This window comes from Fundulus heteroclitus, chromosome 15 (assembly GCF_011125445.2).
Source record: "Fundulus heteroclitus isolate FHET01 chromosome 15, MU-UCD_Fhet_4.1, whole genome shotgun sequence".
NCBI classification, from domain to species: Eukaryota; Metazoa; Chordata; class Actinopteri; order Cyprinodontiformes; family Fundulidae; genus Fundulus; species Fundulus heteroclitus.
In genome coordinates, this window is record NC_046375.1 from 27,493,642 (window position 1) to 27,518,657 (window position 25,016).

Here is a 25,016-nt window from a genome sequence, read left to right on the forward strand (position 1 = left end):
TAAAATGAAGTCATATTTTATTGAAACGAGTGTATTTGTTCTTTATTTGAGCAAGGATCTACCACTGGTATAAGATTTTGCACTTAAAATGCTGTTTTTTATAAAGTGGAAGGTGAGCGTATGTTTCAAGTGTCATTTTACTTATATCGCTTTAAGCTGGTAACAGACAGTCAGACTTTCAATCATGTAATGTTTACATGACAACAGACTTTGAAAGATGACATCATGAGCTATCTAATGCTTCATGGGTGTTGTCTTTAAAGCATGCGTCCCTGTAATCCTGCAACCTCTGCTTTCACCAGACTGCTGAAATAAATCTGGAGGAGGACCTCTATCAGGTTGACAGTTGGAATCTCCTATGGATGTTTCTAGTGGAGTCTGTCTGCAGTTGCGTCTTTCAGGTCTGAGTGTGTCAAGTTACTGGCTGCAGTCCCCCGTGGATCTATGCATGCTAAAAGTGTAGATGCTAGTGATGCTGTATTCCTGTGGATCAAAATGTTTTGAGAGTGAAGGCTGGACTTCATTTATTATTTATATGTCTATGTCTGAAGGCTTAATGTGGCTAACAGTTTGACTAATGGACATGGCCATGGAGGAAGGAACAGAAGAAATGCTAATTTAGCAAAAATACAGAGACACCCGACCCTGTCATCCCCTTACGTACAGTAATGGTAAAATAGTAAATACACTGTCCTTCAGTTCAAAGGTTCTCTCTATATGGATCTTGTCTAAACAAACAAACAAACATATCACCACCATCTTATAGTTTCTTAAATACAGTATTTTTTTATTTTGTCATGTTACAAATATTTTACTGGGATTTTGTGTGATAGACCAACAGAAAGCTTGTGAAGTGGAAGTTGTGAAATATGTAGTTTTAAACTTTTTTTAATTAAAGAAATCCAAACAGTGTGATGTATGTTTTTACACCCCTAATGAAGGTCAAGTGCAACCAATTCCCTTCAGAAGTCACCTAATTATTAAATGGAGCCTACCGTTGTGTAAATTTGTTACAGCAAAAAGCTGTAGGTGTCTGAAACATTATGGCATCATAAAGACCAAGGAGCACAGCAAATGTTCAGGAGCTGTAACGCTGCCTGCAGACACATGAAAACAATAAATAAATTACATTGAAACCCATTTCCTCCCAGATGTGGAGGAGCGTCTCCAATTTTGGGAAGTTGTTGGGAAAGAAATTAAGAAGATGTTGGTTAACAGCATGCCAAGAACAATACTGATGTATTTTGATTATTAGCTGGTCTCTCAATGCTATTGATCAAATTTGTTCGACGGGTAGGCAGCGTAAGGGGGACCCGTCCTGTCGTGATTTGACTCTTTTCGTGGGATACACCCTATATTCTTGGATGGAAAACGGTGTGTTTGGCCTTGATCAGTCTACTGGCTTCATATAACGCTATCACTAAGGCGATAAACTGTTTTCGGTGGTTGAACTCAAGTGGAGATGGGATAAAATCTGGAAGTGAAACGCGGAAAAGCCCAACTAATTTGGAATATTGGATTTTGCCATTTGGAGCCAGCAATGACAAATACTTTATTTGTTATGAGCAGCTTGTCTCATAACAAATAAAGTATTTGGATTATGCCTCCCGTATCAATATCACTCCCTGGCTGTTATGGCGAGTGAGCTCAGAACTCTCCCCCGCTCCCTCCTCCCCTGCTGACACCTGCGAATGCTTTCTGAACTGTTGGCCGGCTGATAACATCAAGGACAATGGCCTCTGGAGAATGTTCACGGAAATATAAACACTTTCACCCAAACAGACACACATAACTGATGCCCACAACAACATATGAACTTACACGCGACTAGTCTCCAATGTTAACCTTCTGCTTATGTGTCTCGTCTTATTTGTGCTTCTCATGCCGAGGTTTTTGATATCTCAAACGGTATCCTGTTGTTAGGATAAAGTTTGAAATGTGTGTTTTTCCCTCTCCCTTCCTATTGTGGCCTCTATCTTTCCACAGAGTAATGGCAGCGCTCTGTGGGCACCGTGTAAGCGGTGTCCTTGGCAACATGGCCTCAGTAAATCTTCTCCCCCTGAAATGTTTGTGATGTTTATGTTACAGCGGTTGTACTGAAACAGTAATTTCCCTCTGGGATTATTAAAGTATATCTGATTCTGATTATGTAATGGAAGCAGGGATTCAAAAAAAAGGTATTTACTTTTTTACAATTGGGTTGGCAGCAGCAAAAAAAAAAAGCCATCACACACAAATGGTACAAGCAAGAACCTCCTACAGTTAAAACTGCATGGACATTGTTGAAGAAATTCACAGTATGGAAAGACATTTTTTATAATAATCTTGCAACAAGCAAAATATGGAGATTTTTGGGGAAAATGGACAATGTATATTAATAACTGACCAACTCTCCTTTGTACGTTGTATAGTTTGTTATAATATGGATCTTTAAAATCAATAAACTACAAGTGAAAAAATACTTCTAATAGGATCTGGTGCTGAAAAAAATCAAACTTTTTGACATTCAAGTTTATCTTCCTGGGAGGGCTGTCCTCTATTATAATGTGCAAAACAGAAAAACATATTAAATATTTAGTAGTATTGTTTTATGAAATGTTCAGAATGCGTTTAGACCTTAGATACTGGTATTTACACAATTAACTAGGTGTATACAGCTTTAGTAGTCGAAATTTTAGTGAAACGTCAGCAAATATGATCTCAAATGTGAAGAAAAGCAGAAATCTCAAGTGTGAATCAGCTAAAACTCATCCCAATCAGACATCTTTTGTCATGCTAAACTAGTAGTTAGTCTTGATATACATCAGCCCAACTTTATTAACTTGAATAAAAACAGAATAAAGGACATAATCACAAATCTAAGTGAAACCTCCCCACTGGTAATGAAACAGAGCAGCATGCTCCTCTCTGCATGCAGCACATAAATAATATATTGGATCCAGGAAGTATAAACTGGCCAAACAACCCATGCTGAAAGGTATCCTACCGCTTCCAGTCAATGCCTCTTTCTGGCATCATTTTAGTCACTCTTCGCTATTTTTTTTTATTCCCTGAATTTGCTTCTCTTCTGTCTTCCTCTCTCATACTCCTTTTATTTCTGTCTGTTTCACTCTCTCTCTCCTGTTCTGTTTCCCATGTTTACTCCTCCCTCTCACTTTCTATCCCTCCCTCTCCTCTTCCTTTGTTTCCATCAGTCATAATCTCTGGGAGAACTAGCACAAAGAGAACCACGCCCGGCAGTTCAGCATCATCTCTGAAGGTGTATCGGCAGAATATCAAAGCATCAGATTACACAGGATGAAGGGATTTTGCTGCTGCTGCTGCATTAGCAGCAGCTTGCTACCGAGACCTTAATTTCTTAAAAGCATGCTTTTTTTTTCTTCTAACTTTGGAACTGTAAACCATCTATGTTGCTGTTCCCAAGCTGCAGCACTGCATAGAGGAAACTGAGTGGAACCACCTCCAGACTGAGCTATGGTTTTGTATGTGACGTCCCAGGAGTGCGAAGGGAGAGCTGGTGGCAAAGTGGCAGTTGCTCTCAGGCCTGGAAACGGGTCAGATGGGGCCGCACACGGACTGTGGCGCTACGTCTGCTGCCAGAGGAGGCCCTCTCTGACTCTGGCATCGTGTAGGTCCGGGGAAGGGAAAGGGAAACATTCTCTGCTGGTTGCACGGTTCATCAGTGGGAAGTTAAGTTGAAGTTTGCTCAAGGGGTGTTGTGTAATGAGATGTGCTTTTGCAGGATTAATATTTCACCTTTTTGTGCTCTGTTATCTAACTGTTCTGGCTGATGAGGCTCTTGTTTCATTCTTCATTTCTTTCGTTAGGTGTACAGATGGTAATCTCAAAAACTTCAGTTTTATTGCAGACTTTTCTGTCGCTGGATAGCTAGCAGAATCTTTAAGATTTTTTTCTTTTCCTCCTCTTATATTGGTGTGTTTTTGAAAATGGGCCAAGCCTAAGTGCTGCTATCTGTGGTAATTCAATCTCTCAAGATCTCTGAAGACCGCCCCTTTGACAAAGGGAACCTGAATTTCTTTTTCAGGAAACCGGTGGAACTTTATGTACTACAAAACCATTTTAACAAGACAATTGAATTTTGAGATAGAGGGATTTAAATTGGTTCCAGTTGAAAATACCAAAATTTAAGAACTTGCTGTTCCATTCAGTTGGGAATGTATCGCTCATTTCTTTATTTACTACACTTTGTCTTTTTCATTATGTTACAATTCATGCCTTAAATTTGAGGATGTTTACTATTTATAATGGATAAAGCATGTTAACTTTCCAGCTCAGCGTGAGGAGAGGGAATCCCTCCAAATCGTATTTAGTGCAGTATATAATGGAGTAAACAATATGAAGAGGGGGATAAACAGGTGTTAACTTGGTCATTATTAAGATAAGAAAAGCAGAAATTAAACATTGACAGGGTTTAATCATCCTATTATTTCCCTTTGAGTATTAATGCCTATTTAGATTTTAAATAGGGTGAATGTAACTTTGGGTACATTTTTAAAATATAAATCAGCCTTTAGCAGTTTTTTTGGATGGTAAAGTAAACATTAAATGCTTAAAAATGGCTGTTAGTATTAAAAGATTGAAAGCTAATTACCAAATGCTGATGTGATCATTTAGGCCTGGTGACAAAATGTACAGGTTCCTAACCTACAGCAAGGCAGGCTTAGAGCTAAATGTGTTGATGAGAAAAGGTTTGTCAGTTATTAGAGAGTTAAAACTTGAATTTGGGTTAAAGACTTGAAACTTGACTTGGACCTGGGAAGACCTACTTGTAAACATATCTGGTTTCTTGGCATTTAAGAGTTGACAGCCATAGACATTTTGTAGTATTTGATTTCACCCTTTCAACTTATATAATGATAAAATAGGTTTTGGTTTCAAAAGTCTGCTTTTATGACTTGTTCTTGGATAAGTTTATATGCAACGCTGCTTCACTGTATCTGCAGCTTTAGTCTTTTCTACTCAGTCGTTACTCGTTATTGACTCGGAAAAATCACTTTGTTTATTGGTTAATGTGTCAGATTAAAGCTATCTGAAAATGGCAGAAAAAAATGTGATCATAGTAAGGCTGCACAGTGTATAACAATTATATCCTCATTGTAATATTGGTGTGTGCAATATAAATCTCACTAAGGACTGTCTTGAAAGCAATATTTCTGGGATTTATAGTGGAGTTGTCAGGTATAGCCGGCACACATTTCTTGGCAGTAATGGATTTGGTCTGTTGAATGGAATTACTCCTCGGTAGATGCTTAGACTGGGCTTAAATTATTTAACCAAAGATACTAAAGGTCTCAGTGTGCTGGAAGCACTGCAAAAATGGCCGCCTCTGTGTAAATTCCACAGACAATGTAGACTGAGGGGAGACAATATCAGCTCAGCATCAGGAGCCTGAATTAGACCCACAAATGCAATTATTGAAAAATTAAGCCGCCCAAGCCACAAATGTCCTGAGGAACATGTAGGGCAGAAGCCTTTCTCAATTCAAAGCCAAGCCGCGGTCAATCTGAATACAAAAGAATTCTGTGATTAGTAAGACACCAGCTTTACTGTGTGACTTAATTTGGCAAAATTAATTTGAAAATGGATGAATAGATCTCTGTAGAGGAAAAGTTATGGCTGTATATTTTTCATTTTCTTTTTTTCGGCGTGGCATATTTGTGTGCTGTGCCAGCAGGTGAAAATGAGTTGTTGTAAGGTGATAGAACTTTCTGGTTTAACTGTGGTCCCCCTAGTGGATTGGTTGAGGTAAATGCAATAAAGATGGCTGGACAGCAAACACGTGTAAAGCATCCTCGTTGGATAAAGAAAGCGAACACAGGCAGAAGTTGTTTTTTTGTTTTCTTTAATAAATCACTTTCAAAATAAAACACCCAATGAACTGTGATTAAATTGAGAAACTTGAAAAGATCATTCTACATGTGACTCCCTTACCTTAATTTTAAGATTTCAAAAAGACAACATTTTGAAATCCAGCATTTTCCATAACAGAAGCTGAAGTTTCACAAAGATGAGGCAGAACAACTTTGCGGTAATCTGGCCAGTTTTCCTGTTCGCTCTCTATCAGAAAACATTTCATTTCCAGGTCTACACGTTTTGTCTGCACCTTGTGATCAAGTCCCAACACAGAAATGGGGGCAAAGTACTCATGCCAATATTCCGCTCCGGATGCGCTTCAGGAGGTAGTTACAAACTTGTAACCACTATGTACTATAAAGCCTGATCAACACTGTCTCCATTATTCGTGGGCTTTGTTCTCTGGTGCAGATAGAAGCCATTCTGGTCAACTGGGTAATCCACACTGGCTGCATGGCACTGGAGCATTGATGAAGAGTCAAGTTACATGAGTCAAGTTCCAAAGACGGGAAAAGTAAAGCGCATCCTGTACTTATTAAAATAAGAGACACAATGTAAACATTGCATGCAGCTTTGTACATCTATGCCTGGTACCTGGTGAACTCTCCACTTCCCGTGTGAGTTTGCTATTCTTTTGTGAACAAAATGTTAAACTTTACAATCCCAGACGAGAGTGAGTGCTAAAATGATGCCCGCACAGCTGCAGCAAGCAGTCAGCTTTCTCTAGCATCGTGCCTTATGTTAAAAGAAATTGAAGCAACACAGAGATATTACAAACACACTACTACTCTAAACTATTTAAATGAGCTACACAAAGGAGGGATTCTGAGAATGTAGATTTCATTGCTGTGTTAGAAGATCCTGTGATGTCAACAAATCAACTCGGATAATGTGAAAGGACAGCGATCTGATTCTTGATTATGCATTTAATGCAGAACTACGATCTGAAAGGTACACATTATTATTATTATTATTATTATTATTATTATTATTATTATTATTATTATTATTTGCTTCTTTAGTCTCAGTGTTTCCTCTGACAATTTAAACAACTCTCTGCTACTGAAAATGCTAACTTTACTCAGTAACAGCCTCCACACCAAAGAGTGTTATGTTGCGTTTCCGGCAGGCCTGTCACCAATAGAACTAGTCATGGAAAAAATCGGAATATCAAATTAAATTTTTAATGTATCTCTAGTACAGCTCCCAGTATGTTTATGAGCATACCTGCTATTATAAAGAAAACATTTTGGTAACATTTCTCCTAATTTGGGACTTGAATTTGAGTCACTGGCAGCATACACCACATGCTTTGCTTAGTTTATGTAGTTTTAAGAATGTAAGAACAATGCCTTGCCAAACTTTGAGTTTTTACTACAAATATTCTTCCAAACCACTGAACTAACTTGTAAAGCTTCTCTTGTATTCCAGCTTTGAGGCATAGTTGTTTTTAAACTTAAGAATATTGCTGAGTCGCACATGCTAAATGCTTGGAACAACACAGTGAAATATTTTTTGTTTTGTCTGGTGTTTAGCAGTGAGTGTTGGCACTCGCTGCTAAACACTCACAGTGCCCCCACAGTGTTAAGTGGGGGCACTGTGTTGATATGCAGAAGCAGTTGTCAGCCTGGCTGGAGGCCAGATTCTGTCCATTTAGTCTTTGTCTGTCTCCTGATTCCTACACACAATCAACACTTGGCTCAGAACAATCTGCTTCCTGCTCTGCTCCATCCAGATGCTGGTTGGAGCCTGGTGTTACTCCTGTTGTTGGGCCCCTAATCAGTTTGTACAGCAAAATAAAACAAACTTGTTATAACGGTGGTGTTTTTGTTAGGCAGTTAGCCGCTCTGGCTAAGTTTAGAGAAGGCTTTGGGATAAAACTAACCCACACACATCTATGCTTAAATCAGGCTTCACACTGACTCAGCGTTAGATACAGAATAGTACGTTGGTCTATCTGCCTTTGCTCAGTTTAAACTAAAAGGTTAGCCAATGAGCAGGTGTTAATTAGACAGTGATATCAGGGGCAGTGTTGTGTTCTACCAGAAAGTCATAAAAGGTGATGGTGTTAGCGATGTGAGGCTTTGTTTTGTATTCACTTTATTAAAAAAAAAACACCCTCGTACATTTAAATGCTTTAAACATCAACCTTTATTTCCTGTATTCAAAAATTTGCTTCTCCTTTAGGATACTCTAATGGTGACTGGTTTATCTGCTTTGACAAATATCCAAAAGATTCTAATATATATATATATATATATATATATAGCCTTTTTTTATGTTCTGTTGACAAATTAAGCCTTGGTGATCCCCTTATTTTTCAGCAAGACAACGATACCAAGCACACCTCCAAGTCAACCAAATCTTACTTGAGCAAAAGATCCTGGAATGTCCTGGTGTGGCCTTCTCAGTCACCAAATTTAAATCCTATTAAAAATCTTTGGTGGGATTTAAAGAAGGCAGTTGTAGAAAGAAAGCCATCAAACATCACAGGGCTAGAGGCTTTTGCATTTAAAGAATGGATAAAAACTCCTGTGTAGAGGTTTAAGAAGCTAGTCAGCACTTATTTGTTGGCTGTTATAAAAGCTGCTCCACAAAGTACCAAATTACTGAATGCTCACATGTGTTAAAGAGTAAAATTTTTCACTTAACTTAAAAGTTAGGTCAACTTTTGTTTTTAGAATGACTCAATGAATATTTTTGTTGTTCAATGAGGTGTTTTTGTAATTTACTGTCATCTATACCACTAAAATGTGAGGCTGAGGAGGTAGGATTGTTTTGATTGCAACTGGATGAGCATCTCAGGAACCACTAGTCAATACGTCCTTAATCAGAGAAGCAGAACACAGGTCAGTTGGGTGAATCTGTTGAGGCGATAGCTATTAGTACACTCTATAAATCAGGCTTTTATTGAAGTGAAGGCAACAACAAAGTAATTGTAAGGGGAAAGCCCCTTTTAAAAAGCCCTGTTTGCAGTTTTCAATAAGCAATGTTGGGCTGTTCTATTGAAAACTGCAGTTCAGAGATGCTCTCCATCCAATCGGACTTACCTTAAGTTATTGTAACACCTGCTTGGGGTAATTACAAGGCAATAACAAATAGAAATGCTTACTAATATCCTATGGAGAAGAAACGTTCAGCTAAGTTTGTCTACTGGAGCATGAATGTATGCCAGTTTATTATTGAACAGTTGGACAAAAGACAGTGGACAACAGATAACATTCAATTCAAAATACGTTAACCCTTTTTGTTACAGTTAAGTTTCAAACCTTTTTAGTTGAACCTGTTTTTTGTTTTTTTTCAATCAGTTTTAGAATTCAGATTTTTTTTTTTATATCAGGTTGCAACCTTTGGTTCAAATTAGTTCTGTTTCAGTTAAGATGTTGATCAATTGAGTTAACTCAGATTCATTTAAATCACATTTAGTGAAATTTACCTTTTTAAGTTCAAATATTCACATCTCAGTAAAGTTACCCTTTAACACAACCATTTACAATGTGTTGAAATGTTGTGAAAAAATAAAATATGAAATGTATAACTTAAAATGATTCAGGAAAAGACTGTATCTGTACCACAGCATCAAAAGAAAGTCATTTTCTTCTTATTTGCAACTCGTGTGCTTTCTTGGATTTAGCAGTTGAGTGTTCATCCAGAGTCCACCGCAGCTTTGCTGAAGTCTGGATAAATCCTACCAGTTCAGAAGAAAAACGTACACAGTCCAGCTGAGAGTGTTAACTCTCCAGCAAATGCACAGTTCAGAAGGTCGCATGAAGGTTCGCCATCTTGTTTTAACCTCGTGTTCTCCAAGTTGACTTTAGCGGAAAGTTCTGATTTTCCAACATACAAATCGTCTCCACACAGGGACAAGTTGAGAAAAACTAAAATCACCTTCTTTATGACGGTTAGACTCGTTTTATGGTCTCTTTCTCTCTGTTTTTCTGCAGCCTGAGTGTGCCGTCTGTTTAGCTTTTAACATACTCTTGAATGAAATAAAATATCAGACATTTTAAATGAATATTTAACCATACTGACTTTTTAACCAATGTATTTGTTGCCGTTTTATTTTACATGCTTTTGCTGCAAACAGGGGGAAAAAGTGAGTCTCTAGAAGTTGATGTTGTGTAGTGTTGATGCAGACGAGCTGAATACAAATGCGCACCACACAGTGTAGAATTCTTCTTCTACTTCACAGCTATGCACTACTTTGTGTTGGTCTCTCCCAAAACTCAAGGGGTAACAATAATAAGCATAAGCATTGTATGCTCAAACAAGGCCAAGGGCTTTTTATCTGCCTGGTTTCTGCTGGGGGAATCCTGGGAAGATGTAAAGAAGAGTGATGCCATGGAAATGGACCTTTACAGAGAAGAGAAAGATGCTTTCAATCTCTATAAATGTAATTGAGGAGGAGGTAAAAGCTGCAGTATGGCAGGCTAACATGTATGTGGAGCAGAGGAAATCAGATTATATGGCCCACACAAATATTATGTGGATGTTTAAATCATGAGTGCATTGCAGCAGCACTGCCAGATTTAACCACTAACATTTAACGTTTTGTTGCTGCTGTTTGTTTTCCAACCAACGTTTTTACCCACTCTGGCTGAACTTGGGGTACAGCCGTTAACATTTAGGTGTCTCTGACAAAATAAGATTTAGATGACTGGGGGACATCTGCAGAGTCAAAGTCTAGATCATAGATGCTTTGAAAATACTGTTATGTAAACTGGTAACCGACATGTTTGATGGCATGTCGACACTTCTTTCTTTTTAAACAAAAAAATAAAAATCATTGTGTTTATGTTGTCTTTCACAGGCCCCACGCTGCCCAGACAGGCTCCACAGGTTCAGAATGGCCCCTCACAAGAAGAGATGGACCTGCAGAGAAGGTACGAATCTTGGCCTCAAAGACCCAATAACTCAACATTTAAAGTATAAAGCTTTACTGTCAAGGCAAAGGAAGGTTTCCGCCTAGTGGGTTGGAAAGTCACTCTGCTGTGAAACTCTAATAATCATGTTTGCTGAGATGATGCCGGAGGTGTGAGAGTAAATGAAGCGTTCACGTGTGTGAGTTTGTACAGCATCATGCATACATGCACTCAAACAAAAGCTTCATTTCTCCATACAGGGACATTCTTTCACTTAGGTCTGCATGAAGCTCTGGTGTAGCTATACACATTGACACACAAACCTGTTTATAGAGGCCAGCTGCTTGAAAGCATTTACATTTTGTAGTCGGTGCAGTCTTTACTCACACAGATGCAGGCACGATCAAAAGCCTTGGGCCGTATCATTGTTTTCATCTAGCCAGCAGCAACGTCATTTATGTTTTACACGTGTCTGATTATTTCATTAGTTGTGTCATTGAGATGAGGAAAAAAATCAAAGTGGAAGGACCCAGGAAACAAAACTGACTAACCATTCAAATGAAGATCTGTGAGAAGATTTTTTTATGACGTTAAGAAAGGCACGCAAAGTGATATTTCTTTGATTAGTTTTATCTTGTGTTTTTGCATCTTTTATTTAGCATTTGTCAAATCTTTTTTTAAGGTCTGTGTTCAGAATCTGTCTCTGATCGTACTGAATCTGAAATTCAAAAGTTTGGCTATCTATCACAGCATGGAGACACCAACGTTTTAAGTGTTGGGGACGACAGTGATACAGGACCGAGTTTGTCCCTTAACTGGTGGGTTGCCGGTTTGAACCCCCCCCGCTCTGATTGTCTGTCGTTATGTCCTTGGGCAAGATGCTTCATGTGCTTTGCCTGCTGTTGGTGGTCAGAGGGCCTGGTGACGTCACTTCTGTCAGTCTGCCCCAAGGCAGCTGTGGCTATACTGTAGCTCACAACCATCAGCGTGTGAATGTGTGAATGAATGAGTGAATGACTGATTGTAGTTTACACACTTTGGAGTCATTTAGTGATTTCTGTGGGGATCATTGATGATCCCTAACAGTATTAAATCCACATACAGGCATTTCATAGCAGGTGTCTGGCCGAAGGTATGCAGGGTCCTGTTGTGCCATTGCGCACTGTTCTTTAATGTTTAATAAATAACTTTGTTAGGTATTGTCCAGTGAATATCAGCCCAAACAGCTGATATTAGGACAATAGTTGAAAGGATGAGTGGAGCACTGACGTTCTTTTAACAGCAACCTCTGCACACACATAGAATAAATAAGTAACAACTTCTCTTCAAGTTCAAGAAGTTATTAACAGAAATAAAATTAACATCCAGAGAACATCATTATAGAATGCTGTTTATCTGAATTAACACTATATTTCAATCAACAAACCCTCTCAACATTGGCTAGTGAAACTTAATTAAAACTACTAAGCAAAATTAAGATAAAAAGAAGCAAAGGAACTGTGTACACACAAAAGAAACAAAAGGATTAAATAGTTGATAACCATCATCAGAATGATTCAGCGAAAAGAAAGAAGACACAGCGAATGACATTGTTGACGAGACTTATCTGTTCATCTGTTTGTTTGCCCATCCATTTATCATCCATTTACCCAGTCACCTGTTTGTGCCTTATTCCATCCCTACATCTAAGCGTGACTTCTATCTAAATCATGGCTAAATCCTAGAGAAATGTGACTGTACTGTATAAAAATGGAGTAAAAAGGACTTCTAACCCTGGAAATTTGGAATTATGAGTATGGAAACTGGACTGAAAACAAGTGTAAGAAGCCTTATTGTTCGCCACTGAGTGGTGTGTAGGTTGCTAGTGTCTGCTGTAGGAAAACACGGTGTCAGCTCCACCTCCATTGTAAACGCAGGTCCCAAATCCAGAGCAGTTTGAGAAACCAACAGTGAGATTAGATGTGGATGGTCAAACCGTCTCTTCCCTCCTCCGCTGCTCTGGGGGATTGGGTGTCTTGTAGTCCTTCTACTGTTTTTAAATTGTTCAAATGGACTACTCAGTTTATTTGCACCCAGAAATATGCTGCAATTTTGAAGAGGATTTTTTTAAGATGCCTTTTGTTAACAAATGTGTGCTGTTGAACAGGGTCTGTAATAGAGTTCATGTTAGATCACTCTGAAATCCTGCACGTTGTTGAGCTCATTCCTCAGATATGCTGCCTGCATTTACACAACCCATACAAATGCAGCCAGAGAGGCATTTTTCAGCTTTGACTCAGTGGTATTTCTAATTTTATTTTAGGAGAAATTGGATCTGCCTTGGGTTTAATGAGCTATCCAGTTTTCCTCCATGATTCTTTCCACTCCTCTTTCACTCTCACTCACATTAGCCCCCAAACAACTCCACCTTCCTCTCTTTACTCTCGCTCTCTTAATGTTTTTGCTCCATTTTTAGCATCAGATAACTGACAGGCAGACAGTGGATCAGCTGAGGTCATCTGCTGATTCAGAAACCAGTATTAATGGGGTGGGAGAGCAAGTGAAGGATGCGTAAATCAGAGTGAGAATAAGATGAAAGAGGGAAAGTGTAGGAATATCTGTGTTGAACGTGTTTTCTCTTCCGTAAAAAGAAGCCTATGTACTAAAAGTTTAATAAAATGACGATTAATAATCCTTTTTCAGACAAATTCCTTTTCTCCATCCAATCTGCATTAACATCAGTAATCCCATCATCTTTTTTAAAGCTTTGTCAAACCTTCTGAGATAAAAAAAAATGTTCTTTGAAGGATTTCTAGTTTTATTTTTGAATTGAAATGACTTTTTTGCCTGGGCTAATCTGAACCCTACCTGGTTTAACAGCACCAGAATACAGAACAGCCCATTTAGATTTGATCTCTGATTCGTTTTCAGGCCATCTGCTGGGGATAATTGGTTGGCATTTATGACTTTTCTTCTATCCCGTTAGGAAATGGCTGCTTGTAACCTTAAGAAAAAATACCAGTTTCATTACATTTTCTCAAAAATGTCAATAAATAATCTTATTTAATTTATTACAGAAAAGCAATTATCATTGCTGTTTCTGATTTTGATACAAAGATTTAAGGCAAAATAGCAAGACCTTGTAGCAATAGTTCGGAGGAGTTGGCACACAGAATATACTGAAACCAGAAATTAAAAACGTTGTGACAACTTGTAGACTAATAAGAGGAAAAAGAATCAGTTAATCCCAGCCCTGTTCTATCTTCTAAATAGAATATTCTAGATATTCTAGAATGTTATACCTTTAGGCTATAGAGAGGAACACCGGCATAACAAGCTGATATTAGTTGGTTTATTGGTCGCTTGGAGGCTGCAGTGGGCTGCTTAAAGGGGACATATGCTTTTTCATACTTAAATCATTCAGTTGTGATCTATATAAAGTGTAACTGCAATTATTGGGTCTGAATTCCTTTTATTATAGCACCACTGCTCCTCTTTAACCCCTGTTCTAAAGTGTGTCTGAGAATAACTCGTTTTGGTGCAGTCTCTTTAAATTAAAATGAAGCATCCACTCTACCCCATTCTGTCATTTTTGTAGTATGCTGGGTGATGGTGTGATGAGTCTTATGGTTTAATACACCCAACAACTAAACATTTTTAGTTATGCACTTGTTGCAGCATAGGCAAAAAAAAAACAAAACAAATAAAAGAAAGTTTATAAAGTAAAAATTGCAGAATCAGGGTAAGCTGGAAGTCCATGACTCTTTTTAGCAGCTCCACTGCAAATACGGTGATATAATTGTAAAAAAGAAAACAACATACTGGGGAATAATGAAAACTCAATGGCTTGAAAAAAATTACCCATACAGAGTCCAAATGTATCTAAGCAGTACCAGGACAGACATTCAGATTTTCTGCATTCCTAGAGACTCTATTGACTCCACTGACTGACTCTGTAGTAAGTCAGTCAGTTGTAATTCATTACTTCATTTGCTAACCATAAACTTTCAACTTTTTGCTTTAAACCTCTTTACTACACCAAAACGGGCCCTTTTCCATAAAGAGCAATCCTTTAGAGTTTCCTGTCCGTAATGACTTTTTTTCTTTCTGCTAAGTTAACAATGATGCTATTTTCAAGTTTTCTCCCTCTCTGTGATATACCACCCAGACCTCCAGGATTACACAGTAAAATTTTGCAAAAAAAGCAAAAGTAACTAAAACATAATAAGTCCTTCTATGTCTCCGCTCCTCCTACTTAGGTTTAGATAATCAGTTAATCACCGAGTGATTTGTTACATTCCTCTGTGGCCACATTGGCTCATGTAAGCACATTCAGCACTTTGGCTTCTCCATGAATTTAGTGTTCATTTTCTGGAAATGCACAAACGTGGGATTTTCCACAGGGACATATGTTACGAGGATATTTAATGCTCCTTTTTCTTTAGCATTGTTCTATACCCCCCCCCCCCCCCCCCCCCCCCCCCCCCCCCAAACATCAACTTTCTTCTCACTTTCTTGTTAAGCCCCTCTTTTAGTGGAAACTTAGATGGACAAAGAAACACGTCCTGATTTTTTATTTTTTATTTTTTGTGGTGTAGGTTGATGGATTGATAATATGAATGCATGGGTGAGCGGACTCTAACAGGGAGAAATCATTGATAAACCACCTGTTCAGAAATGTAGGGTGTTACTCTCAGACTAAAAAGGCATGAGCTGGAAATAATAGGCTGCGGTATAGATAGCTGGGTGTTGCGTGGGAGCAAGAGATGCTGGGAGGTGCTAAGGAAATGTGTTGCACTGAAAAGTGAGCTTGGAAGAAAGAAAATATGAATAGGTAGATTTATCTTATAAGCTGCTTTTTGAATCTATAAATAAGACAAATGCTTTCACAAACATGTCTGGGTCTGTGTATGGTGATGTGCCCTGAAAACCAATATGGTTTTTGCTTTAACGAGCTTGGAGTCGTTAATTTGAAGGACACAACACATGGAAGATGATCATGTTTTTATAATGCACATTTGAACTGGATTTTCACTAGAGTAAGTCCTTATGTTCCATCTGGGCTGATCTCCATTCTGATAACATTTTCTGGCACTTTGAGCCAGTCAGGTGAGCTGCTTGTCAAGACTTGATGCAATCTGCTAGGTTTCCTTAGATCCGACCCGACACCATGTCTGGACCTGCAGCCTTGTTGATGTTGACCTTCCTTAAGGTGGAGGTCACTTGGTGCAGCTGCAGGAGGAGAGGCTGATGCTGCATCTCTGGCTGAGAAAGATGCTCAGGCCTTACATAGAGATTGTGTTGGAGTCAAATGGCCATATTCAATAACTTAGAATATGCATCTCTATGAAGCTTGTTCTTCAGGTTAAACGTACCTTTTGAAAAAAAACAACAACCTTTAGGCGGGTATTAAACATACTTTTCATTAAGCCCCAGTTCTGCATGAAGAGTTGTGCTTTTTATTAGTCTGATGCAATATTCAAACCTTAATGCTGTTTTTATTAGCTAGAGGTGAGAAAAAGTCATAATTAACAGAAAACAGACTTTAAAACATCAGCCTGTGTCAATCTATATAATATTTTCCCTTAGTGAGTTGATTTACTGAAATAAATGAACGTTTCAATAATATTCTAATTTATTGAATATGACTGTATTTTCTGACCGGTTTTTATTCAACACAAGGATTTAAACTGTATTAAGTGCCTTTGCAACCCCCCTGATCTTTGTACAAAATGTCTGCAGATGTGAGTTCCACCTATGCAGCTCTCCTCCTTTCAGCTGAGTTACTCTATGCTTTAGGATGTTGCCAGAAATTGCCAAGAATCATCTTTAAATCTAAGTCATTAACTCTAAAATTTTGGAAGTCAAGATATGTACAAGTTCATCTCTGTGTGATTGTTGGGGATTCAGGCCATGTCGCCACCCACACTCCCTTAGCAACGGTTTCCCTGGCAACTCTTATCAGGAGGCGAGCGAGACGCCAGCTGAATGTTGCAGGAGGCTTTTTCACAGCTTTCAATCCTGTAACGTTTCTCTTAGCCTGTGAGTTGAGGAGGAAAGAAAGGGCTGCTCTGGGATCAGTGATGAGGAAAGAGAACTGTAAGGGCATTACAGGACGTGGAGATTCAATGTGGGAGTGGTGGCATCTGCTCCTGGAAGTGGCAGTATTCAAACTCAGGTTCTCATCTCCAGTTTGATTTTGGACATAAGTTGTTGAAAATACTAAGGGACCTTTTAATAAAATGTTTCTTAGTTAAATTAAACAGTTATTTAAAAAGTTTTTGTGAGACATCTGGTCTCACTGAGCAGGAATGTTGGTTCTTTGGAGATGACCATGACATCAGCTGCTAAAGCTGCTCTGTAAACTCCTCGGTGTCTCCCTGATGGTTTACAGCTCCTCGACCCCATTAGGAACACTTTAGTCTCTCTCACACACACACACACACACACACACACACACACACACACACACACACACACACACACACACACACAGACACACACATCTGTTGGCTTGTGCATTGTACCCTAAAACACACCTCTTCTCTGCTTCTCCAAACAAGTTATTTTAGGTTTATGTGCACATCATTTTGGAATGTCATGATCTTCTGAAGGGAATGCTCTGTGAATGTGTTACATTCCTAAATTGCAATCTGTGTCTGAGAGGGCTACTTTCTGCTTCATAGGATAAAATACTAACAGCTCATACCAGCAAGATTTCCATTTCACAACCCTGTTATCCTTTTAGGGCAAATTTGTCCACCAGTTGAGTTAGAACAGCCTCAGCTAAAAGCGATTCATCATCCCACCAACAACACAGGAAACAGTGCAGTTCAATGATACAGCTGAGCTCGGCTCTCCCCACTAATTAGGATTGATTGGGCAAGTTCACACTCTTCACTGATGGGCGCCCTCCATAGAAAAGGATGAGGCAACAGAAGACAGATGGTACTGTCTCTCTGTGTTCATGTTTATTTGTTGGGATCTGTCCCAGCAGCAGATGACTGGAGTTATTTGTAGCTATCGAGTAAAATTCTCCATTCCAGGATGCTGATCTGGAGCCTGCTCACAGCTGTCAATAACAGTATTCTTAAACAGTCCAGACTCCAATCAGCAGGGGAAATTAGTGTTTTAAGTCTAGTATTCTGTGACAACGTCTGGCTCACATTTAGTAGGACCACATTTTTGTAGGACCCCTAAAGTTAATTTTCTTTTTGATTTTTCACTAATATACAAAACAAAATTAGGTCCATCGCTACAATTTCTCACCTGAGCAAGATTAGTTACTGCTGAGTGCTTGCACTCAGATTGAATGAAGGTTTTGCTTTAGATTGATAATTATCTTTGGTCTGGATTTTGACTGGGCCATTTTAACCCATGACTATGCTTTGAACTAAACCATTTCATTTTTAGTCCAGCCTGTAAGTTTCAGGCTGTGGTCAATTCAATTCAATTCAATTTTATTTATATAGCGCCAAATCATGAAACATGTCATCTCAAGGCACTTTACAAAATCAAGTTCAATCATATTATACAGATTGGGTCAGATTATACAGATTGGTCAAAAATGTCCTATATAAGGGAACCAGTTGATTGCATCAAAGTCCCGACAAGCAGCATTCACTCCTGGGGAACCGTAGAGCCACAGGGAGAGTCGTCTGCATTGTACATGGCTTTGCTGCAATCCCTCATACTGAGCAAGCATGAAGCGACAGTGGGAAGAAAAACTCCCCATTAACGGGAAGGAAAACCTCCAGCAGAACCGGGCTCAGTATGAACGGTCATCTGCCTCGACCAACTGGGGTTACAGAAGACAGAGCAGAGACACAACAAGAGAGACAAAAAAGCACAGAAGCACACATTGATCCAGTAATCTGTTCTACATTAGATGGTAGTAGCGGGTGAGCCGTCTTCTCTGGATGATGTCACAGTTAACAGAACGCCAGACCAGGTGTACCTACTATGAAGAGAAAAGAGAGAGAACAGAAAGTTAAAAGCTGAAATGACGACAGTCATTTCAATGTAATACAATGCAAAACTGGAGAACAGTAGAAATCAGTAGAGTGAGAAAATTAGACCCTGATGTCCTCCAGCAGCCTAGGCCTATCACAGCATAACTATAGAGGTAGCTCAGGGTAACATGAGCCACTCTAACTATAAGCTTTGTCAAAAAGGAGAGTTTTAAGATTAGTCTTAAAAGTAGATAGGGTGTCTGCCTCACGGACCAAAACTGGGAGTTGGTTCCACAGGAGAGGAGCCTGATAGCTAAAGGATCTGCCTCCCATTCTACTTTTAGAGACTCTAGGAACCACCAGCAGACCTGCAGTCTGAGAGCGAAGTGCTCATACGGGGTAATCAGAGCTCTGATATATGATGGAGCTTGATTATTAAGGGCTTTATACGTTAGAAGGAGAATTTTAAATTCTATTCTTGATTTAACAGGAAGCCAATGAAGGGAAGCTAAAATTGGAGAAATATGATCCCTCTTGTTGATTTTCATCAGAACTCTTGCTGCAGCATTTTGAATCAGCTGAAGACTTCGAACTGCATTTTGTGGACTTCCTGATAGTAAAGAATTACAATAGTCCAGCCTTGAAGTAACAAATGCATGGACTAGTTTTTCAGCATCACTCCTGGACAGAATGTTTCTATTTTTGGCGATATTCTGGAGGTGAAAAAAGGAAACTCTGGATATCTGTTTAATATGGGATTTAAATGACATGTCTTGGTCGAAAACAACACCAAGATTTTTAACTTTATTACCAGAGGCCAAGTTAATGCCATCCAGATTAAGTGATTGATTAAGAACTTTATTTTTTGAAGACTCTGGCCCCTGCTGGAAGGTGAACCTCTTCCCTGGTCTCAAGTTTTCTGCAGCCTAAACAGTTTTTTTCTCCAGGATTGTCCTGTATTTAGCTCCATCTAGCAGTCCGTCTTTTTCCATCAGGACCACCTTCCTTGTTATGTTGCCTGCACTGCTTCAGGCTGCTACCATCATGTTTCATTGTTGACGTTGAGTGTTCTGGGTTTTATATTTTCTGCTAGACAGCATTTTCCATGCATATCAAAATGTTTTGTTTTTTTATCTCTTCCTACCAGAGCTCCTTTGTTCATACGTTTAGTGTCTCCCCCAGGAATAGTACAGCTTTCTTCTAGTAACTCTTGCATAAAGACAAGATTTTTGGATGCATGACTAATAGCTGCCCTGTCAACAGATTTTCCCACCTGATCTCTTCATCTCTGCAGTTCTTCCAGTTACCATTGGCCTCTTGGCTGCTTCTCAGATATTTTAGCCCAGCCTGTCAGTTGAGGTTGACAGCCATATCTTCGAATTGTGCTATTCGCCTTTCCTGTTTCAGGTGATTGTTTAAATTGATAGATGTTCAAAGCTTGTTTTAGATTCTAACCATGTATTAAACTTCTCAACTTTTTCCTTGATGGGTCCATCAAGGAAAAAGTGGAAAACCTCCAAGACCTTCACAGAACTAATACAGCCTAAAATAAACACAAATGGACTCCGTCTGCTAATTGGGTTACTTCAGAAGACAGTTGATTGCACTCAATTTTATTTTCTGGTATCAAAGAAAGGGGAAAACAAGTCCATTAGAACCATACTTTTTCGATTGTAATTTGTAAAAATAAATAAAGAATAAGTTTGAAAACCTCATATTTTTTCTTCCTGTTCACAATTATGCACAATTGTGTTTTATCTATATCACATAAACTCGTAATAAAATACCTTGAGGCTTATTACTATAAGGCGACAACGTAAACATCTTGCCTGTAATTTCTTTAGGCAGTATATTTGAGGCTGTTATTTGTCAGTAATTGCCCTCGTTTATATTCAGATCATGTATTAAACAAATGTTCCAGCTGGTTGTTTATCGGCTGTGTTACAGCAGTTAAAACCGAGCTCCTTGTTAACAGAATGTGGATGTTGCTTAGCGGTTGCATCACCAGCAGCTCTGTAAGTTTCCACGTATTATATTCTGTGGAGCTGTTTGTCTACATCTTGTCTTTTTGGAGTAGAAGTTTTATTTTCGTTGTTATTCTGTCTTTTTTTTTATTCAGGTTAAAATTTAAAGTGTGTTCAGCAGCACTACAGCTGACCCCAAACTAGTCATTTGGATGAATTATTAAACTCCACTTTGTGAAACAATCAAAAGCAGTCATTTTGCAGTTAACTGCAGCGTGAGCCAGATGGTAACTATACTTAAATAGGAAATGGCAGAGGGAAATAAGAAATGTGGAGCCCCTACTGATCTTGCTGATTAGACTAATTCTCCTGCCATCATATTGTGAGCTAAATTTAACTGTGAAGATGCTCTGCTGCTGGTTCAGTGCTGTGGATCCCACAGGGACTAATTTGCTACCAGAGAGGATATATTATTGTGCAAGAGGAAACCCCCCAGAGGAGCCTGTGAACCCCTCAGAGATGTGGCACTGCTACACTTCCAACAGCTAGGAATCCAGGTTAGCTCAGTGTTTCTGTAATTACATCAAAGGACCTCTGAGGTACCGTGAGAACTGGGACAGTTCAGTGTGTGCATGTCTGCTCCAGTCAGTAGGAGAGAACATTGAGAACTGTTGTGTAGTGAGCCAAGGTTGTATCAATGTTTTTCCTTCATTCCCTCCATGATCCTTTTTTTAACTGCCTTTTGAATCTGAGAGCTATGCAGCCTGAAGACAGCAATCAACCGTAATCAGTGATAATCCTAGTAAACAAAGCAATTAGAAAGCTGTATAGATTACATTTTTTAACCTGTCCAAAATCTTGAAAGTTCAATCAGACCGAACTGCATGATGACGCATTAACTGTGTTGCTTGCCTACACAAAATGTTGAAGTCCTAAAGGTGATGGTGCTACTACTTAAACAATGTATTGTACTCGGCTAAGGCCATCTAATGCATATGCTTAATGCATAGAGTTAATCCCGTAATTATTTGTCCCTCCGTCTGATTTAACTCTGATCTTTTAATTTTACCAATATGTATCTTCTGGTTTGAATCAATATCAATGTTCTGAGTTGGCCCAGCCAGAGTCTTGACTTGATTCTGACAGAGAAAGTTTTGAGGGTGCTAAAGATTAGGGTGCTGGCGAGGTGGCCTTCCAAGACTTGGAACTCATCACCAAAGATAAATCGTCAAAATATCAATGGAAAGCAGCAAAAAGCTGCCCAGAAAGGAGTCCACTGCTGTAATGACGATACACATTTTTCATTGATGTCTTTCCATGTCCCTCAGCAGAGGACATTTAGCTCACATTTTATTTACTTTCTTTCTTCCTCTGTATCTGTCATTCCCTTTCTAAAAACAAACTCCCAGTTTTACAGAGATTCACAGGAACATCTCTAAAAAGAGACCATTATAGAGACAAAATACTTGAGGTGAATAGATGAGGGTGGACACTTGTGAATAATTCAAACATTATTTTTTGTGTCCTGTCTGCCAATGGAGCATTAACAATTATTGTCTTAATGCCAAAAAGCCCAACAGATTTACTTTCACAAGTGGAGTCTTACTGCTCTTGCCATAGTGCTCTGCTTGATTTATTTATGAAAAAATCTTTATTAGATTTTATTCTGGCATTGTTTTATGTTCAATGAACACACAAACAGGAAGGAAGAAGAAAAAAGAGAAAAAGATGAGACGACATGCTAAAAGGAGAAAAGATAGAGGAAAATGAGAGAGCAAGATAACATCCTCAGTTACTGCTACACTTACAAATAGAGATATAAAAAGAGCAGCAAAAACAACTGAGAAAGTACTACAGTACAACCAACCAATGTCTTGATACCATCCCTCGAAAATACACACAGAGAATCACAGGAACATCTCTATCCAATTTAATATGGGATGTATAAAGTGACAGCTAAAGCTAATAAGGGTTTTCTGTATTGAGGTGAATCTGTAAGTACCTGAATCCAAGTACCTGTTGGTGTTTGTGAGAGTACACTTGTGTATGTAAGCTTGATCCATAAGAAAAATAGTGGTTATGAGAAGCCAAAGACCCGCACCGCACAGCACTGAGGCAGATGCCGGTGAAACCAAAACCACAGACGCCCGAAAGGACCGCAAAGGTGCCCAAGAGGCACCAACACAGGGATATCTCTCTCCCCCATCCCAGGGAAGAGCAGATAGGAGCTCAAGGAAACCCCCCAGCAGCCACAGTGCCGAAGCCCCCGATAGATGCGGCGATGAGTCCATGGGCTCCGCTGGCAGCCAGCCACATCGGAGCGGATCCAGCCATGGGCCCAGAGACCCAAAGCCCAGGGGCGCCCCACCCCCCTGCGGGGCCCCGACAGAGCCTCAGGGCCAAGGCCCAGTGAAACAGCTACCAGGAGTGAGCCGGCACATACCCAAGCACCCAGCCCTGGACACAAGGACCACCAGCAGGTCAAAGCACCAGCCAACGGAGGAGAACAGAGCGGAGATGCGCTCCACACTTAGTGGAGACCTGAGATGTCCCAGGAGAGGGGGCTGTCCAAACCCAACCTGGCAAGAAGACAAACAGAAAACCACGTACAGTCACATTCACACGTGTCCCCACATTACCCACACAAAAAAGGGGAAGGGGGGCGCAGTACACACACTCGCACTCACCACATACATCCTACTCTCCCAGGTCCTGGAATCAGCACCCCAAAGGGGTATCCAGACCCAGGAAGTGAACCCCATCATCAGGAAGGGGGAGGGTGGGGGAGGGGTGATACCACAACCCGACCTACACGGTCCATACTCCACATCCAACACCTGCCCTCTATACTTAAGCTTTACCCCGATATTCCAGGGGAGAGCATAAGTGCCAGACTCTGCCAACCCCCGGCACTTGCATTTGTTTTCTTTGTATAAACCTGACTAGTTTTCCTACAGCTGACAGAGGCATCACACTCTGTTATGACATTGTTTGAGTGAAAGCACTCAACATCTTAGATTAGTGAACCATTGATATTATTCTAAATTAAAGAAATGATACAACAGCTGCTCAATCTGGCTGCTGTTGTCAGGTATTCCATCTTACTCCAAGAAGGCAAGGCAAGTTTCTGTGTAGCACATTTTAGTAACAAGACAATTCAAAGTGCTGTACATGAACATAACAAAGAAGAGAAAACCTACAGAGGAAAGTACATTGCAGTGGCACAGCAGCAGATCAGATACAGTATTAGACAAGTTGCATTACAAACTTCAGTATTAACATTTAAAGGCAACTCTAACCAAATAGGTTTTTAACCTTGATTTAAAGGAACTTAGGCTTTCAGCACTTTTACAGTATTCTAGGAGTTGGTTCCAGATAAGTGGAGCATAGGAACTAAATGCTGCCTCTCCATGTTTAGTTCTGGTTCTAGGTATGTGGAGTAGATTTGAGCCAGAACACCTGAGCGGTCTGATTGACTTTTTAGGCAGACCTGTGAAAACACTGTTTCATTAATTGATTTGACTAAAGATAAATGCATGTATTAGTTTTTCCGGGACATTAGTCCTTTAATCCTGCAAATGTTCTTTAGATGATAGAAGGTTGACTTTGTAATTGTCTTTAGATGCCTCTGGAGTTTCAGATATGAGTCCATCACTACTCCCAGATTTCGGGCCTGATCAGCAAGCAGCTGAAGCTTTGTGCTAACTCTTGATTGCTTGTCTATTGGTTAAAAATTTTTTACTTCAGTTTTCTTTTTACTCAAGTGTAGAATATTATGGCATATACTGTTTTCTTCTAAGCATTTACTCAGCACTTGAATGGGTTCATAGTCACCTGGTGACATGGTGAAATTCTCGTCACACCCTGAAGCACAGTCTATAAAGCATTAATGAGGAACCTGATGACAGCTATGACATCATCCGTGTGTGTGTGTGTGTGTGTGTGTGTGTGTGTGTGTGTGTGTGTGTGTGTCTCCCTGGAGGAGGATGGAAGCTGTAAGGGGGAGTGTTTGTTTTAAGCAACAATTATGCTGATGATTGACTTTTAGCTATGAGTCAGCATTCAGAGGAACAGGATGAGTGACGACAAGCCACCTGATGTGGTGTCTGTGTGAGTTGGCACACAGATCCATTTCCCACCATCTTTCTTCTTACATGTGTGATTTATGAATCATCAATTTAAAGTCTGCTTGGCAGCTTTCCAAATCAATGAAGGATCAATGTGTGGGAACTTGACAGATTACAACTTCCCACAAAGTAAAAGTTTTTTTTTTTTCCACAATCAGAATCCCCAATTACAATTTAATTCATATACTGTGAATTAGTTACACACATTATACATTTCATCTTAAAAAAAAGCAATGGAACACTGAGCTACAGTGGTCC

General features: G+C 39.5%; 1 protein-coding gene across 10 annotated transcripts in view; it reads left to right on the forward strand.

Annotated features, from left to right (window-relative positions):
• Positions 1-25,016, forward strand: part of enah (ENAH actin regulator) — a 131,517-nt gene that overhangs the window by 81,338 nt on the left and 25,163 nt on the right. For 9 of the 10 annotated variants that reach the window (XM_036147096.1, XM_036147095.1, XM_036147093.1 and 6 more), the window contains one exon: positions 10,685-10,757. In XM_036147096.1, the coding sequence (XP_036002989.1) occupies positions 10,685-10,757 (73 nt within the window). Of the gene's footprint in view, positions 1-3,199; positions 3,629-10,684; positions 10,758-25,016 lie in introns of those variants that run through there. The other variant, XM_036147098.1, reaches the window with a different exon arrangement.